At 41.4% G+C, this 19,452-nt stretch overlaps 1 protein-coding gene across 1 annotated transcript in view; it reads right to left on the reverse strand.

Moving 5' to 3' along the window:
- The window catches only part of LOC132873652 (GRAM domain-containing protein 2B), a 46,162-nt gene that overhangs the window by 15,983 nt on the left and 10,727 nt on the right, over positions 1-19,452 (reverse strand). The window contains exons 3-9 of the mRNA XM_060909406.1: positions 17,093-17,180; positions 9,585-9,654; positions 9,329-9,432; positions 9,120-9,215; positions 8,955-9,026; positions 8,772-8,852; positions 8,488-8,599 (exon numbers count right to left, since the gene is read on the reverse strand). Of these exons, the coding sequence (XP_060765389.1) occupies positions 8,488-8,599; positions 8,772-8,852; positions 8,955-9,026; positions 9,120-9,215; positions 9,329-9,432; positions 9,585-9,654; positions 17,093-17,180 (623 nt within the window). The remainder of the gene's footprint in view (positions 1-8,487; positions 8,600-8,771; positions 8,853-8,954; positions 9,027-9,119; positions 9,216-9,328; positions 9,433-9,584; positions 9,655-17,092; positions 17,181-19,452) is intronic.

Here is a 19,452-nt window from a genome sequence, read left to right on the forward strand (position 1 = left end):
ACGGACGGACAGACAGACAGACCCATGACATAATCCCCCTTCGGGCCTTTCAGCCAATGTGGGATAAAAAGTCTAAAGGTTTAAACTTTTCAAATTTCAATCCTTTGTTATAAATTATTAGAGTTGACTGGGAGGAATTAGATTCAGTGCAGCACAAAAAAAAAAAAAACCCACAACCAACCAACCAACCAAACAAAAAAAAACCTCCAGGGTAAATAATGCAGGATATTGGTATTTTACGCATGTATTTACTAACTAGGCGGCACGGTGGTGTAGTGGTTAGCGCTGTCGCCTCACAGCAAGAAGGTCCGGGTTTGAGCCCCGTGGCCAACGAGGGCCTTTCTGTGCGGAGTTTGCATGTTCTCCCCGTGTCCACGTGGGTTTCCTCCGGGTGCTCCGGTTTCCCCCACAGTCCAAAGACATGCAGGTTAGGTTAACTGGTGACTCTAAATTGACCGTAGGTGTGAATGTGAATGGTTGTCTGTGTCTATGCGTCAGCCCTGTGATGACCTGGCGACTTGTCCGGGGTGTACCCCGCCTTTCGCCCGTAGTCAGCTGGGATAGGCTCCAGCTTGCCTGCGACCCTGTAGAACAGGATAAAGCGGCTAGAGATAATGAGATGAGATTTACTAACTACCACTGAGTGAGTGGCTCATAAATGTACTTAATATGGACCAAGTCTGAACAGGGTCAAATGCATCTTGCGATCCAATCAATTATACCACATGCTGGATGAGTTTCTAACAAAATCAAAAAGACAGCCAGGTTCATGGTTTTCTACAAAATGCAATAGCCTGTCCCAGGAGGCATAATGCTTTTCCTGACCAACCTAAAGCTGTGTTTACATGGGCATTTGCGCCAGAACAAGCTGCCTGTCTAAACACAATTTGTTCCAGGAACAATTTGACAATAGTGGGTGCAACTTTCTCCCCTTTACGAGGTGGTGCACCTTGTTCCGGGCACAACTTGTGCCCGCTTACCGTCTAAACACAATTGTTGGCAAGGAGGAGGGCTTATGCATGCGCGGTAGCATTCATCTACCAGACAAGGCCGCTTCGCAGCGAATTCAATGGTCAGCTCTTCTCGAGTGCTTTTCCTTGTCAAACTTCTCTGCCTTTAAATGATGGAGTCAAACGATGACCAAGCCAATCGCAGCGATAACTGGACTAAAGTTGTTCTTACCCTCATCCAGTTGTAGGGAGATGCAGATCCCAGTTGGATTTGGAGCAATCGGGCTACAATGAGCCAATTTACCACTGAATTACCGAGCATACCAAGTAGCAAGAGACAATAAAGCAAGTTAAAAACAAGCTTCTGATCACTGATCTGCGCATGCACACTTTTGTGTTTACCTGTCTAACCTCCAGTTTGCCACCGACAGAGCGTGAACATGTAAACACGAAGGAAAGCAGGCGCAACTTGTTCCCGCTGCACATATAAAAGCAGCTTAAGAGGCCGACAGTTTAATCAGGAATCGCTGCTTGACATGTCTTCGAGCTTTAATTTGGTACCTGATTAGTTTTACAAGGCTAGTTTTTAAGTGACATAGGATTTCTTTTGGCAAATCTGGTAACCTTTCTTATCAAAAAGTGGTCACGGATCTTAACCCCTAGTCTGAACAAAGATTAATACCAGAAGTGCTGCTACAGTATCATGATATTCTGCATTAGATGCTTGTAACCTGCAGGACACATGGAAGTGTGATGTTGATGACATTAGCTGTTAGCTTTCTCTCAAATGCTAGTGTATTACCATGCATGAGATCAGCAGACTCTCCATCGCTGCTGTGTAGAAACATTAGTGTTCTTAAAGGAGAACTGAAGGCAAATGTATCATCAAAATTCTATTTCTCATTTTATTAAATATAGGAATGCATTTTTGATAGCCATTTTGTCACTGCTATAGCAAGTTATGAGGGTTTGAAATATGCTCTGTTTTATATATATATATATATATATATATAAAATCAGTCCGTATGTCAAAGCGATGGCTGTAAATGAGATTCGTTGAGACCTGTGCGAGACATCGTAGGACGGAAGTAAAACGTACAGTGGAAATCAAAGTGACCAACATCTGCTAACGTTCCCGGTGTCCAAAATCGCTCACTCGTTCGCTACTCCCTATATTAGGAATTACTATATAGAGGAAAAAACGCTTTCGGACACTAGTCCGTCATGCTGTTATCTATGTCATTACTGTCGCGTCGCACAATTAAAACATGCCAGATCAGTCGGCTGGTGGGTTTTCAAAGTAATAAAATACATGCATGTGTTTTTGTGATAAATACATATATTATAATGAGTGTATTTCTCACATTAATAAATACAAAAGTACTTACACCTTTTTTTTTTTTTTTTTAAATCAAGGCTGAATACTTTCGTCTTTGCCGCTGCCTTTAATTAAATCAAATTTGAGACTTTTAATTTGATTTCTTTCAGCACGGACAGCAATACAAAATGGCACCCCTGCTATATATATAGTGAATAGGGAGCGATTTCGGACATAGGGGTTGTCAAAAGACGCGTGCGCCCTCTTTCGAGTGCTGACGTAATCAAGCCGGAAGTTGTGTTTGTTTTGCTAGCAACCAGGAAAGTTTGAAAAAAAAAGCAGGCAGTAATAGTCATTTAAACTCATTTTTTGTGCAATATCTCATTTGGAAACCAGTTTTCAAAATGGCGGCACTGACACTTCACGTTTCGAAGTCTCGCACAAGTCTCGTGAGAATCGCGTGGATAAGCGACGCCTGCCGTGGACCAAACTAACTACATTAGGCTGATAATATTTAAATTGCAATTAGTTGCCAATACGAGCCATGATATAAGGTTACTAAAACTGAAAACGTAATTGAATAACACATTAATTAGGTAATTAAGTTTAAAATTACTTCAGTGCCCCTTTAGCCACAACAGAATTTCTTAGCTGCCTTAGACAATGTTTTTTAAACTTAATATGATGGTGGTGGTGTCTTCCTATATGAAATATTTACTGATGGACTCCTCCACGAACCTAAAAAGCAACACCAACAACCAATATTCTATATTCTTATAGTCACACCTCCTTTTGTGTTGATAGCTGCTGAACACAATGATATAATCACGAGCGGATCAACATCAGGGGAAATAGTTCTACCTGTTTGACCTGCAACCTGATCTAAATCTTATTGTCTGCTGTTCCGCATTAATAGTTTGTTTGGACTGCACTATTATAACATGTTATTCAGAAGAACTCGTGAGTTTTCAGGCTTGCTCATCAGTCCATAACCTTAGTTCATTTGAGTTTCCAAGCAACCGTTTATAAACCTGATAAAAATATGCAATGTTTACTTCATGAAAACGAAAAATGCACTGTTTAGTCATGCTACTACTTTAATTTATGCGGTACTAGAGTTAAATAGTGATGTATTAACACCTTACCAGAAAGTGAAATAAAAGCTCAACTGCCATGTACATATTTTATTTATTTATATATATATATATATATATATATATATATATATATATATATATATATATATATATATAAAAACACATTAGTGATTGTTAGAGTTTCACATTATCAGACTGAATCACTACTAATTTTTTTTTTTTTGCTGTCTTCAGATTATTTTTTGTGCATGTATTTTATAAATGTGTACACATTCACCAAGTGTGGCTGAAGCACCAATAAAAGAAGCTTTGCCTCAAGTTCAAGGTGATGTCACACTATGTTTTGGGAAATACAAAGATCATTTGTCTAAACTCTGGCCGAACCAAAGCAATAATAAATATAATAAAAGTCAGTAATAAAGATAATAAAGTTTCTTTTTGCTACAATTTTTAATAATTCCACTGGTGGTGCACTCTAAAAGCCAACTCTCACCACCAACTAGGGGTGAGATGGGACGGCCTTGGGCTGAGGTGCTCTTGAGCGAGGCACCTAACTCCCAACTGCTCCCCGGGTGCTGTTAGCATGGCTGCCCACTGCTCTGGGTGTGTGTGTGCGCTCGCTCATTGCTCACGTGTGTTTTTACTGCTTCAGATGGGTTAAATGCAGAGAGGAATTTCACAAGTGTGTGATGAATAAAGTTGTGCTTTCTTTCTTAATGATGAGCACTGGCAGGGCCAACCTTTCTCTTCTGAATTTAACCACCATTTCTAGAGTTTTATCAATATTCAAACTGCCTTATTTACAACACAAAAAATCCCAACACATCCCTGTGCACAATTTAATCCGTTAATACTAGTCTCACTATTGTTGTATTATCGAGAAATGTGTAGATGTTGATGCATTATAAAGCATAACTCGCATACTAACGTTAGCGTGGCAAAACTGTAGCTCGAGCCTGCCCTGAAATGAATGTTAAAAAAAATATATAAATAAATAAAAAAATAAAAAATGTTTATTTAAAAAGCGCCTTTCATGACACCCAATGTCATTTCACAAATGGGTAATTCCACCCCAAATCACCAGATTTAGAAAAATGTTCGCCACTGACCATCTCAGATTTGCTTCATATTTTCTGGAAAATTTGTCAGTGTGCCCAATAAATAGTGTACAAAATTTTAGGCTTGTACCTTCATTAGTTTCTGAGATATAAGGGCTTTAAAAAAGGGGCGTGGCCCCAATTTCACTGTTGAAACACGTGCTACAGAAAACGGACCTAACTTCCATAAGTCATTAAACTATTCATGCAAGATACATGAAATTTTCAAGGACTGTTCTTCAATGCCAGACGCCTTTAAATACTATAATAGAAAGTTCACAGTTCAATATTTGCCAAGTTATGGCTTGCTGAAAGTCATAAAAAAATATCTTCTATCGTGCTTTGGAGCAACTTTGACCCCCCATATCTCCACATTAAAGCACACCAGATCTTTCAAATTTTCTTATTTATTACTCATGTTATAGTACTCTTTAGGCAACTAGGTATGTGTTCAAAAGAAATCAAACACTGATTTATTAGGCTTTAAAAAAACAAAAAACAAAAAATATTTGGCACTTGTCATTCATTTGTAATATGCGCTTGAATTATAAGGTCTACCATAAAAACAATTCTACCACTGGAAAGAGCTTGTTTTGATTAGCAAATGCACAAAATATGAAGTTGGTACCCTAAACCAAACTATAAATATTAAGGTATCAAGTACGGCATGTTTTACGATAGACGGAAATGCTGTTTTATTGAAACTCTAACTGAAAAAGCAGACAAACCAGCAGAACATCATTTCATTGCCAAACACCAGAGTGAATATTTGAAGAATTTGAAGGAAAATCTGTCAGAGGATGAATGTATTATGCTTTTGGCTTTTGCCGAAAACTATTCATTCTGTATACAGGATTCTGCCCAGGGATACCACTGGGACAACAGCCAACGCACTCTTCATCCATTTGCAGTGTATATTAGAGCAAAGAAAGAAGATGGTACAAAAGTAACGAAATGCATCTCTATCTGCATAATAAGTGACTGCCTTAAGCATGATACAGTGGCCATGCATGCATTCTTAAAGGTTTTACTATATGTATGCCATTTACATCCCCAGCTGAAAAAGGTAATTTACTTCAGTGACGGATCAGCAGCCCAATACAAAAACTATAAAAATTTCACAAACCTAATAAAGCATGGCGGCACGGTGGTGTAGTGGTTAGCGCTGTCGCCTCACAGCAAGAAGGTCCGGGTTCGAGCCCCGTGGCCGGCGAGGGCCTTTCTGTGTGGAGTTTGCATGTTCTCCCTGTGTCCGCGTGGGTTTCCTCCGGGTGCTCCGGTTTCCCCCACAGTCCAAAGACATGCAGGTTAGGTTAACTGGTGGCTCTAAATTGACCGTAGGTGTGAATGTGAGTGTGAATGGTTGTCTGTGTCTATGTGTCAGCCCTGTGATGACCTGGCGACTTGTCCACGGTGTACCCTGCCTTTCGCCCGTAGTCAGCTGGGATAGGCTCCAGCTTGCCTGCGACCCTGTAGAACAGGATAAAGCGGCTACAGATAATGAGATGAGATAATAAAGCGTGCAGACGATTTTGGACTTTTGGCAGAATGGCATTTCTTTGCCACTTCTCACAGTAAATCACCCTGTGATGGTATTGGAGGCACTGTAAAGCGGTCAGCAGCTTGAGCTAGCTTACAAGCAGTCATGAGTGATCACATACTAACCCCATCTGATCTGTTTTTGTGGGCAGAAAAACATATCAAGAACATCCATTTCATCTGGGTTGGTACAGGGGAAGTTATGGAGAGTGGAAAAGCATTGGAGACAAGATTTTCAAGGTCAGCTACTATTCCTGGAACAAGAGACAACCATTCATTCATTCATTCCAATCATGTCCAACCAGCTACAGGTCAGCAAGGTGTCCTAGCTTCATTGTGGATATGAGTGGGAATCGGCCACAAGTAATGCATAAAACCCCAGTTAAATCAGCAGTCTCTCTGGCAGATACAACATATTTACCAGGAATTGTATGTTTGTATGACAGACAGTGGTGGATAGGCAACATTCGTGCATTATCAGAGGAGGAACAAGATGTACAAGTAACATTTATGCACCCTCATGGTCCCTCTCAGACTTACAGCTGGCCCAGGAGAGAGGATAACTATTGGGTCCCTCTGGTGCATTTCATGAAATTCATTGATGCCCCACTTACATCAACTGGTAGGCAGTATAAACTTCCACCTGATGTGGAAAAGCAAATCAATACACTGTTTAAGCTCTTCAAATTAAGTATTTTTAAGGTTGTTATTTTTCCTACATTGTAGGTTTGTAATATGCCTTAAAACAGCATTTCTGTCTATCGTAAAACATGCCGTACTTGATACCTTAATATTTATAGTTTGGTTTAGGGTACCAACTTCATATTTTGTGCATTTGCTAATCAAAACAAGCTCTTTCCAGTGGTAGAATTGTTTTTATGGTAGACCTTGTCATACATTTGCAATATGCATTTGAATTATAGGTGCAAAATGTTTTTTTTTTATTTTTAAAGCCTAATAAATCAGAAAGTTTGATTTCTTTTGAACACATACCTAGTTGCCTAAAGAGTACTATAATATGAGTAATAAATAAGAAAATTTGAAAGATCTGGTGTGCTTTAATGTGGAGATATTTGTGTGTGTGTGTGTGTGTGGGGGGGGGGGGGGGGGGTCAAGAGGGGTGTTCACACGGCAACTTTTACTCCGGTGTAGCACCGGGGCTGCCCCGGTAGAGCGTTCACACGGTACAAAGTTATACCGGTGTAGCCCCTGAAAGCTGCTTAAACCGGTGCAAATCTAACCCTGCTCGGGAGGTGGTTTAAGAAATTTACTCCGGAGTAAATGCTAGTTTGCGGTGCAGCACCGATATAAAATGGGACGTCTGAACGCTACAGGGGTAGACTCGCTACGAGTGAGGAGAGTTGATTACATACGGGCATTGCATAATTTGCATCCTGGTATTTTACGCTTCCAAAATGGCGAAGATCAACAACAACAGAACTGCGTGTCTTCCAGTGTTGCCAGATTGGGCGGTTTTAAGTGCATTTTGGCAGATTTGAACATATTTTGGGCTGGAAAACGTCAGCAGTATCTGGCAACACTGGTGTCTTCATCCACATTGTTTTCCCGGCGCTTGGTGATGCCATGACAACCGGGAAAAGGAAGTACATTTTCACGCATGCGCATATTTCATTTCCGCATTATTACTATCGTATAGCACGGTCGCAAAAACTGCCATGTGATCGCAAGTGGGGCTGCACCGGTGCTAACACGCTTCTCTCTAGTAAGCAGGTTTGTGACGTGTGAACGCTCCACAAAATTTACACCGGTGTAAGATATATCGCAACAAAATACATCGGTGCAGCATCGATGCAAATATGTGCCATGTGAACACCCCTAAAGTTGCTCCAAAGCACGATAGAAGACTTTTTTTATGATTGTCAGCAAGCCATAACTTGGGAAATATTGAACTGTGAGCTTTCTATTATAGTATTTAAAGGCGTCTGGCATTGAAGAACAATCCTTGAAAATTTCATGCATCTTGCATGAATAGTTTAAAAGTAATGACTTATGGAAGTTAGGTCCGTTTTCTGTAGCACGTGTTTCAACAGTGAAATTGGGGCCACATCCTTTTTTTTAAAAGCCCCTATATCTCAGAAACTAATAAAGGTACAAGCCTAAAGTTTTGTACACTATTTATTGGGCACACTGACACTATTTCCAGAAAGTATGAAGCAAATCTGAGATGGTCAGTGGCGAGGCCTCTGGTGATTTCACATGGATTGAGCCAAATAGAAACGTGTAAATGCAATTAATAAAAAAGTATTAAATGAACACTAATCTCATATTTACAAGGTAGTTAAACCAAACCACTGTGAATATGCCAGCTTAAAGAGATGAGGTTTTAGATGGTGTTTAAAGTCCACAATCGATTCACAGTGTCTGATGCAAAAGGGAAGTGAATTACAGAGCTTAAGGGCAATGTGACTGAATGTAGTGTGTGTGTGTGTGCGCGCGTGTATAAAGTGTAAACAAGGGATACACACCAGCCATCTTTTCATAATCTGGCGTCTGGGAGTCAGAACTGCTACTGTCCAGCATGTCTTGCCTTCTCTGACGCACTACTCCGTCAAGATCTGAAAAATCAGCTGAGAAGTCCTGCACACACAGTTTACATACATGTCATGAAAGCAGAAAATCCATTCACATAGTACATAGCACATAAATCTATTACCAGCTCACTTTACAACATGGGGGCTGTTGTTGGAGTCGCATGACAAACCTACTTGTGGGATGGAAATGAAGGAACCACAGGCAAATCAACACTAACCAGAGGAAGCGATGAAGGGCAGTCTCCTCTGAAGCTGTTCTCTGCTGAGGATGTGATCGGGGTGCTTCCTGCATTCTCTGTCTAAAATGGGGGAAAGGAAAAAAGCATTTCATTTAATTGTATACAGACACCATGTCATAACATGGCTTTTCTACAGTATACTGCAAAGAAACGTTCATTTACATGTAAATGAAGGCAGACTGATACCAGGAACTTGTATGTAGTGTCCCGGGACAGGAATGACACAAACAAATGCTAAATAAAAGATAAAATCAAATGTGAGTAAATGTCAAAGATTATTCCCATGACGTATTTAATGTACTTCCACATCTCGAACGATCCACTGACCCTTTCAGTTGTAGTTGTGATAACGAGTGCATTCGGCACCAAAAGGGCAGTTTTTGTCTTCTTTATAAGGGTGATCGAGAGAACCGGGATAGCAATCTGTGGCAACAAAACAACCCCGATTGTTATGAAAATGAACCTTTTGTTCTGTCTCAACTAAATTACCTGGGAGTCCTAGCACACCTGTATCAACGTGTGATTTCAGGACGTACCTTGGTGTCTCGGCCAAACACTTTGGAATGAAAACAAATCCAGTTATCAGAGACAAAAAGCCTCCCCTGATAAAGAATGTCCTTCTGGAGAGCACAAGTATAACCTAAGGACAGACACAGGCATCAGATAAGATAGAACAAAGTAAAGAAATTCCCTTCAGCGCACAGTACTGATAAGTTTATAATGATGTAAAGTATTCTGACAGAGATAATGAAAGAGCTAAAGGAAACTTGTTCAAACACAATATTGACTTACTTTGTTTGAGGATCTCATCATTGCCTATTTCTTTGAAGAGCTTATGATACTGTGCGTTTGCTTTGGAGAACTAGAGAAAGACAAATATAAGGAACGAAGCATGACTGGGGGGGTGGTAATGTTATGTAATGTGCGTTACAAAGCACTGACACCTTACAGAAAACTTTAAAAATGTCAGCAAGTATACGTTTTTCTTTATTGGGCTATTTCACAATCATGGTTGGCTTTTAAAATAATACCAACCAACTCCTGCAACGAGGTCCAGTATATACAGTGGCATGCAAAAGTTTGGGCACCCTTGCTGAAAATGTCTGTTATTGTGAATAGTTAAGTGAGCAGAGGATGAACTGATCACCAAAAGGCATAAAGGTAAAGACAACATTTCTTTAATATTTTCCGCAATATTATATTTTTATTTCCATCATTTACAGGCGTAAAATACCAAAAAATGAAAAAGGACCTGAAGCAAAAGTTTGGGCACCTGACATGGTCAGTACTTATGGCCCTTTTCCACTACATTTTTTCAGCTCACTTCAGCCCGACACGGCTCGTGTTTCGACTACCATAGAGCAGCACGACTCAGCTCGCTTCAGCCCTGCTCAGCCCCCAAAACTCGCACGGTTTTGGAGTAGGGCTGAAGCGAGCCAAACCGAGCCGAGTGGGGCTAGGGGCGTGAGCAGACACTCCCCTGTGCACTGATTGGTGAGGAGGAGTGTCCTCACACGCCCACACACGCCCCGCGAGCACGCTGGGAACTGTAAACACCGTAAACCCGGAAGAAGAATTACGAGAATTTCTGAAGCCTTATGCGCCTCGCCTCATCTATACGCTCTTGCCAGTATCTGTTGGCGTTGTCGGTGACAACAAGCCACAGCACCAAGACCAGTAACACTAACGACTCCATGTCCTCCATGTTTATTATTTACTATCCGGGTCGTGAGACTACCGCTTAAAAGGTCACTGATGTCACTGTTTGCGCCGCCTAACGACATCACGTGACGTCCACCCACTTTCGCTAACTCCACCCAATGTGTCCACCCACTTCCAGCCAGCACGGTTCAGCGCAGTTGTAGTCGAAATGCAACTCCAACAGCCCCACTCAGCTCGACTCAGCCCAACTCAGCACGGCACGGCTCAGCCCAACTCAGCCGCGTTGGTAGTGGAAAAGCGGCATTAGTAACACCCCCTTTGGCAAGTATCACAGCTTGTAAACACTTTTTGTAGCCAGCTAATAATCTTTCAGTTCTTACCTGGGGGATTTTCACACATTCGTCCTTGCAAAAGGCTTCCAGTTCTGTAAGTTTCTTGGGCTGTCTTGCATGCACTGCTCTTTTGAGATCTATCCACAGATTTTCAATGAAGTTTAGTTCAGGGGACTGTGAGGGCCAGGGCAAAACCTTCAGCTTGTGCCTCTTGAGGTATTCCATTGTAGATTTTGAGGTGCGTTTTGGATCATCGTCTTATTGTAGGACCCATCCTCTTTTTAACTTCAACTTTTTTTTTTTACAGATGGTGTGATGTTTGCTTCCAGAGTTTGCTGGTATTTATTTGAATCCATGCTTCCCTCGACCAATGAAATGTGCCCTGTGCCACTGGCTGCAACACAACCCCAAAGCATGATCGATCCACACCCATGCCTCAGACAGTGCGTTTACATGCACATAGAGAGAATCGAATTTCTGCCGTTGCTCGACTGAAATCGAAGTTCAAAATGCCATGTATACACCTTAATTCGGCTGAAATTGAACCAAACTTGATTTCTCGGAATCGAGCTACACGACCTAGATTATGCGATTTCTGCCAAGCTACTTAGTGCATGTAAACCCTATTGAGCTACGTATTCGAGCTACTTACTTCAGCACTGCCCCTTCCGGAAGTGACGAGACCACAAGGGAAACACAACAGCCTCGGTCGGCATGACAACGAATCATGACAACGGCATGAATCTTTTCTTTTTGTGGCATTGTTTGCACTGTTAAAATTTAGCTCACTTACTGTATCACCAAATACATCTGTACAGCTGTTGCATAGCTGTGAATTGTGTACATAAACAAGTCACTGTATTTGTGTGTGTGTGTGTGTGTGTGTGTGTGTGTGTGTGTGTGTGTATATATATATATATATATATATATATATATATATATATATATCCAACATCTGAAGAATGTCAATAAAAGCAAAACAATTGAACTTTGTGTGTTTATTAAGACACAAGTTAAATTGTAAGCAAAAAAAAAAATTTTTTTGTAAGCAAAAAATGGACTTTAGAAAAATATTATTGTGCAAAATAAGTTGTCTTACAAAACAGTGGTCTGCGCCGGACAGTTTGTAGCCATACAGTCTGTTAGAGCAAGCCTAACAGCTTGAACACGGAACTGCCAGTGTTGCCAGATTGGGGGTTTTAAGTGCATTTTAGCGGATTTGAACATGTTTTGGGCTGGAATACGTCAGCAGTATCTGGCAACACTATAGCTCTTCTTCATGACGACAACCGGAAGTGTACCAACACGATGAGGCGTGTAGCGCCACGTGTGGCTCGGGTGCACAATAGCCCGATTTCACTTGTGCATGTAGGATTGGATTTCTCTGGCACCCCTGCTGGGACCCTTTGCTCGATTACCGACAGCAGCTCGATTTGGACGTGCATGTAAACGTACTGAGTGTTGGAGAGGTGTTCTTTTCCTGGAATTTGGCACCCTTTTTTCTCCAAACATACCTTTGCACATTGTGGCCAAAAAGTTCTATTTTGATTTCATCAGTCCACAAGACTTGTTTCCAAAATGCATCAGGCTTATTTAGATGTTCATTTACAAACTTCAGATGCTGAATTTTGTGGCTAGGACGCAGGAAAGGTTTTCTTCTGATGACTCTCCCATGAAGGTCATATTTGTTCAGGTGTCGCTGCATAGTAGAACAGTGCACCACCACTCCAGGGTCTGCTAAATCTTTCTGAAGGTCTTTTGCAGTCAAACAGGGGTTTTTATTTGCCTTTCTAGCAATCCAACGAGCAGTTCTTTCAGAAAGTCTTCTTCATCTTCCAGACCTCACCTTGATCTCCACTGTTTCTGTTAACTGCCATTTCTTAATAACATTACGATCTGAGGAAACAGCTACCTGAAAACACTTTGCTATGTTCTTGTAGCCTTCTCCTGCTTTGTGAGCATCAATTATTTTACTATTCAGAATGCGAGGGAGTTGCTTAGAGGAGCCCATGGCTGTTGATTTTAGGGACAAATTTGAAGAGTCAGAGAATTTATACAGCTTTGAAATCTGCATCATCTGACCTTTCCTAATGAAGAATTTGAACAAGCCACAGCTCAATAAGCTAATTAAGGTCTGGAACCTTGGTAAAAGTTACCTGAGAACTCAAATGTATTGGGGTGCCCAAACTTTCACATGGTGTTCCTTTTCTTTTTTCACTCTCCAATTGTCCAAAACAAAAATAATACACAAATCTTGCAGAAAACGCTGAAAAGAAATGCCTCATCTTTACCTTTATGCCTTTTGGTGATCAGTGTATCTTCTGCTCACTTAAAGGAACAGTCCACCGTACTTCCATAATGAAATATGCTCTTATCTGAATTGAGACGAGCTGATCCGTACCTCTCCGAGCTTTGCGCGACCTCCCAGTCAGTCAGACGCGCTGTCACTCCTGTTAGCAATGTAGCTAGGCTCAGCATGGCCAATGGTATTTTTTGGGGCTGTAGTTAGATGCGACCAAACTCTTCCGCGTTTTTCCTGTTTACATAGGTTTATATGACCAGTGACATGAAACAAGTTCAGTTACACAAATTGAAACATGGCGATTTTCTATGCTATGGAAAGTCCACACTATAATGACAGGCGTACTAACACCTTCTGCGCGCGTCGACAACTTGTTTCATATCACTGGTCATATAAACCTATGTAAACAGGAAAAACGCGGAAGAGTTTGGTCGCATCTAACTACAGCCCCAAAAAATACCATTGGCCATGCTGAGCCTAGCTACATTGCTAACAGGACTGACAGCGCGTCTGACTGACTGGGAGGTCGCGCAAAGCTCGGAGAGGTACGGATCAGCTCGTCTCAATTCAGATAAGAGCATATTTCATTATGGAAGTACGGTGGACTGTTCCTTTAAAGCCAGTATCTCACTGGGCTGCGACAGTTTGCGACAAATTGTGAACGTCATTTGCGAGAGAGTTTCAAAAGTGTCTTGAAACATTCGCAGGGCTTCTCAATTTCCTCGCATGAGTCGCAAAGTGTCGCTCCTTCATCGCTGAAATTTTGAACATGTTCCAAAAATTTGTGCGACAAAATTTCTCTCAAAATAGCCGCAAATGCGTCGCTGGTGTCGCAAAGCCGTCACGAACCCTTCTCAAGTCCGTTTCAGTGAGACAGGAAATGCAGGTGTATCTCACTGGGCTGTGACAGCCTTTGACTAGTTGGAGACACAAAGATTGCGATAAAATATGCAAATATCAACTCAGTGTGGTTCCAAGTGAAAATTGTCGCCAATTTGCATATTTTATCACAACTGTTGTGTCTCCAACTAGTCGCAGCCCAGTGAGATACTACTCTAACTATTCACAGTAACAGACATTTTCAGCAAGGGTGCCAAAACCTTTGCATGCCACTGTATATGCTAGAGTTTCTTACACCTTATTTTACAGTGACACACCAGCCCTACCTACAGCAGTAATGTCTTATGTTTGTGAGAGTCAGATGCAGGCTCAGTTTTGACCTTATGGTCATTTCATCTAATTCTACTTTAATTATTACACTTCTATTTTACTGATTAAATTCAGAATTAAATTTTTTTTTTAGCACTAACTAGGTTTCACTTTGGGACGTATACTTTCATTCACAATAGAAAGTTATTTAAGTGGAAGATACTTTTTGTTGTAAACCAAGTGGCTCTGACAGAATCTTTTATCCATCAAAAACATCCTCTCTGGATATCACACACTATATGATGAGGTTGTAAATGATTAACTAATTATTTGTCTGTTTTGAAGCAGAATACTGTCATTGCACAGTAAAACAACAACAAAAAACAGGATTTGAAACAGATGCAAGACACACTTGCAGCAGAGCTTCACATGTGGTTGAAATGCGAGTTCGTTTAAAAAAAAAAAAGTTTCCTCTCTGGAAAACCACAAGGATCGTCACCACTTCAGTTGTTATTCCAGTTAGCACTGTGTACAAACATCACTGCACAGTACTTGAACATTTGTACTTAAAAATCACATCCATTTCAGCAGTTTTTCCACTTTGTATACCTTCCTCTTTTGGACTATAAGAAAGTGGGTCAATTTTTGGAACTCACACGATGCTGTCTTCTCACCACAAGTAACATGAACAGGATAGGACCTGTAGCTCTGAAATTATGCGCAGTTCATTTCCAGCTCAAAATGCAATTTTTGTCAGCAGAGAAACACAAAAATCTGAGAGGTTTGATTTCTGGACCCGAAAAGTAGGCCTTGATAGTGAAACAGCCTCTTAAATAACAATTTTTAACAAAAGTACATATAGAGGACTTGCAACCACGTGATCAAAATGGGCTACGTCATTAGTGTCCGCCATGATGGTGGAAAAACAAAGCAACTAGGATGGCAGCTGCTGAGAGCGTGTCTGTAAACAATGCTGAATTTTCTCAGCATTACCACGATTTGAACGGTCGAGCGAAGATAGAGGTGTGTGGTTTTGATCCATGTTATTTTAAAAAGTCAGGCTTTTCTGCAGATAAGATGCTTCTACCAACCACTGAGTACAAATACAGGTCATTTCGTCCCATGACCATTTTGTTCAAAGACTTTTTCATCAGTTATTTTATATTTCAGGTATTTGTTCGAAAAAATGAGGACTTCTCAGTGGAATTTGACCGAAGCAAAACACATTTTTGTAAAGCAAATGAGTGCCATAGTATGGATCATGTTAAATCTTTAGGCGCCGAGCAGTGCTCTCACGGGGGCTTTGCTCATGAACCCCAGGCTGAGGCGCGGTCCTACCGACCCGAGACCATGCTCGTTCCAAGGGGGAGGGTTAGAGGGAGGTGCCTGTCAAATTTGGCTTCGCTGCGAGCTCCGTTGGCCAAGTTATTAATTTTTTAAAGCCGGTTGGATCGTGTTAAATCTTTAAGCGCAGAGCAGCGCTCTCGCAGGGACTTCGTTCGCGAATCCCAGGCCGGGGTGCGGTCCTACTGACCCGAGACTGTGCTCTTTCCAAGGCGGAGGCTGAAGGCCTCTGCATGCTCTTGCGACAAGGCTTTCGCAGGTAGCTTTTCACAGACAGTTGTAATTTATCGTTGAGCGGGGAGTAATGGGCGTGTGCGATATTATTCACCGCCACAACGCAAGGGGGCGCGAAGTCGCGAAATCGCTAGGAGTAGTTGGTGGGTGTGGTTAGTGGAGTGTTTATCCTCCGGTTACTTATAATGACTAGAACTTTTTTTTTTTTTTATAATGACTAGAACTGGAGTCGTATAGATGTACGTACTTCCTCACTTCCTCGATCAACCGCTCTTCGTGCTGCTCCATCTTCGCTCGTGTTTTTAAAAATGGCGGTCGTGAAAACAAACCAAACCGGGAAAGTAGGGAAGCGGAAGTGCGTGTACAGCGGATGTTGAGTGGACAAATCAGAGCCCTCTTGTCTGCGACGCTGTCTGCGAGGCTTCTGCGGTGGTCACAATTTTTGGGAGGTGCGCGCAGAGCGTCTGTGAAGGTGGGGGGGCTACGCAGACGCTATCTGCGGCGCCGTCTGCGAGGACTGGGTTGTCAGCATAAATTGGCCTTTAGAGGAAGGTGTCTGTCAAATTTGGCTTTGCTGCAAGCTCCATTGGCCAAGTTATTAATTTTTAAAGCCGTCTGGATCATGTTAAATCTTTAGGCGCAGAGCAGCGCTCTCGCGGGGCTTTCATTTGCGAACAAAGGAATACCTGAAATATAAAATAATTGATAGTGCGTATGAAAAAGGCTTTGGATGGAATGGTCAGTGGACGAAGTGTCCTGATCCCCTCGTCTCCTCTCCGTACTAAACCTCAGAATTTCCTCTTTCTGAATCACGGACAGAATTCTAAAAAATCAGAACGTACCAGTCACGAGTACTGCTGTGACCACGACCATATACAGCACAAAGATATGGCATAGCTAAAAGAACGCTTAAAGCAGTGGAAAAACAAAGAGAGTTGCGCACGCGTGACTATGTTTTGCATGGAATGTCGCTGGACCCCGCATTTGTATCTCCATCAACATGGCCGACATCCGGGTTTCTATTTTGCTTTGCCGTCACTTGCAAGTCAAGGATTTATTTTTTATTATTAACCTTCAATTATGAAGAACGTTCACTAGATAAGTCCCACTGAGTTAGTTGCTAGTGTCACTAGATAAATGATAACATTTTAAAACAACCACATTAATATAAACCTACAATTTGCTTCATAGACTCAAATTTTTTTTTTTAAAGTACATTTTGTCTAAGTATACATCACTGTACGAGTCTAGAGTGTGTGTTTCAGTACGGTACATACCTGACTGTACTGTGTTTTCTTCCTCTCTAGTTTTGACTCAGAGTCTACTGGACTGAGTGTGAGAAGGGGTTGATCAGCCAGCTTAATCCTTCAAAGGTAAAGGAAATAAACACACAGAACAAAGCATTTGAGACTTGTCCGCAAAGTTTTACATGATCAGCAGAATCTGAAGTCCTGAATCTTATATTTAAAGCCCCAGATTGAACCAGTGACACCTGAAAATAAAAACGACTGTGCAATGTGTGTGCTGCATTTGCAGTCACATGATGGCTGTGGCACCATATCAGCAACTCGGCACTAGGGATTTTAAGCATGTTTATTTATAATTTAAAAAAAAAAATCCCCAGATAAATGTTCAGGAGGAAGCTATTAAAAAAAAAAAAAAAGCAACATGGGCTAATGGTTGCAAACAACTTAGAGGACAACTTAAAGTCAAAGGTGGTGCTAATGGTCAAACCTGTTCCTGATAATTTCCTTCAAAATAATCTCTCCCATTCAATTACTCGGGAGTTGTAAACACGTCTAGGTTTGCTTTCCCAACGGATGTGAGCTTGCTTTTCTTTTCCTATTACCATACTGGGCCAAGTAACATTAGCTAGCATGAGCATGTCGACCTTAAAGGAACAGTCCACCGTACTTCCATAATGAAATATGCTCTTATCTGAATTGAGACGAGCTGCTCCGTACCTCTCCGAGCTTTGCGCGACCTCCCAGTCAGTCAGACGCGCTGTCACTCCTGTTAGCAATGTAGCTAGGCTCAGTATGGCCAATGGTATTTTTTGGGGCTGTAGTTAGATGCGACCAAACTCTTCCGCGTTTTTCCTGTTTACATAGGTTTATATGACCAGTGACATGAAACAAGTTCAGTTACACAAATTGAAACGTGGCGATTTTCTATGCTATGGAAAGTCCGCACTATAACGACAGGCGTACTAACACCTTCGGCAGCGCATTGATACGGAGCTCAGATATCAATGCGCTGTCGACGCGCGCAGAAGGTGTTAGTACGCCTGTCATTATAGTGCGGACTTTCCATAGCATAGAAAATCGCCACGTTTCAATTTGTGTAACTGAACTTGTTTCATGTCACTGGTCATATAAACCTATGTAAACAGGAAAAACGCGGAAGAGTTTGGTCGCATCTAACTACAGCCCCAAAAAATACCATTGGCCATACTGAGCCTAGCTACATTGCTAACAGGAGTGACAGCGCGTCTGACTGACTGGGAGGTCGCGCAAAGCTCGGAGAGGTACGGAGCAGCTCGTCTCAATTCAGATAAGAGCATATTTCATTATGGAAGTATGGTGGACTGTTCCTTTAAGCTCTCTCAGCCATTTTTCTCATCTTGTTTTCCTCAATTTATAAAACTGCCTCGTCTTTTCAACTAAAGCCACAAAAACAGCCTCACAATCTCATGTGTTGAGTCATACAAAGTATTTAAACAGGTGCGATGTTCTCACAATATAAAAGAACTCAGAACTCCCTGAATGAATGGCGAAACGTTTTATAACTAACATTAGTGTCAGCTGTCAAGACTACAAAACACGCAACCGGACCTGAAGGGCTGAAAACTTTCATGGAATAAGAGCCGACTTCATTTAGGCCTAAAGCCGTAGGCCATGCAGCCAGGATCCATGAAAACCTTCGTTTCTTTCATGTCATTGCAAAAGAACAAAAATCCCACTGACACATTTGTGCACTGCTCTAGAACTGTGTGTTTGCACAGCAGTGAGGTCTGCAAACAGCACTGACGCAAGCAGGCAGAAGATCAGGCTGAATTGTAGCGAGCCAAGCACGATGTATTCAGAAAGCCCCGTCATTTTACCAACATTTTAGATCGACGAGACAGCTCGTTTCACAGGATAACATTCGGTTTTATAGCAGGCTCAAATTATTGAAAAATTACTGTAAACTATTAAGTAATTTGATCAAAATAAAAAAAAGGTATGAGGTGGTGGAAAAATGTTTTAAGGCAGACCAAAACGGTCTTAAATTTAAAACAGGAGTACAGTATAAATAACGGAACAAGATAATGACAAACACCTAGTTTTCCATTCTGTATTAGAAGTTAGCCATCACAGCCAATTAGGACATACACTACCGTTCAAAAGTTTGGGGTCACTTTGAAATGTCCTTATTTTTGAAAGAAAAGCACTGTTCTTTTCAATGAAGATCACTTTAAACTAATCAGAAATCCACTCTATACATTGCTAATGTGGTAAATGACTATTCTAGCTGCAAATGTCTGGTTTTTGGTGCAATATCTCCATAGGTGTATAGAGGCCCATTTCCAGCAACTCTCACTCCAGTGTTCTAATGGTACAATGTGTTTGCTCATTGCCTCAGAAGGCTAATGGAT

This window comes from Neoarius graeffei, chromosome 25 (assembly GCF_027579695.1).
Source record: "Neoarius graeffei isolate fNeoGra1 chromosome 25, fNeoGra1.pri, whole genome shotgun sequence".
NCBI classification, from domain to species: Eukaryota; Metazoa; Chordata; class Actinopteri; order Siluriformes; family Ariidae; genus Neoarius; species Neoarius graeffei.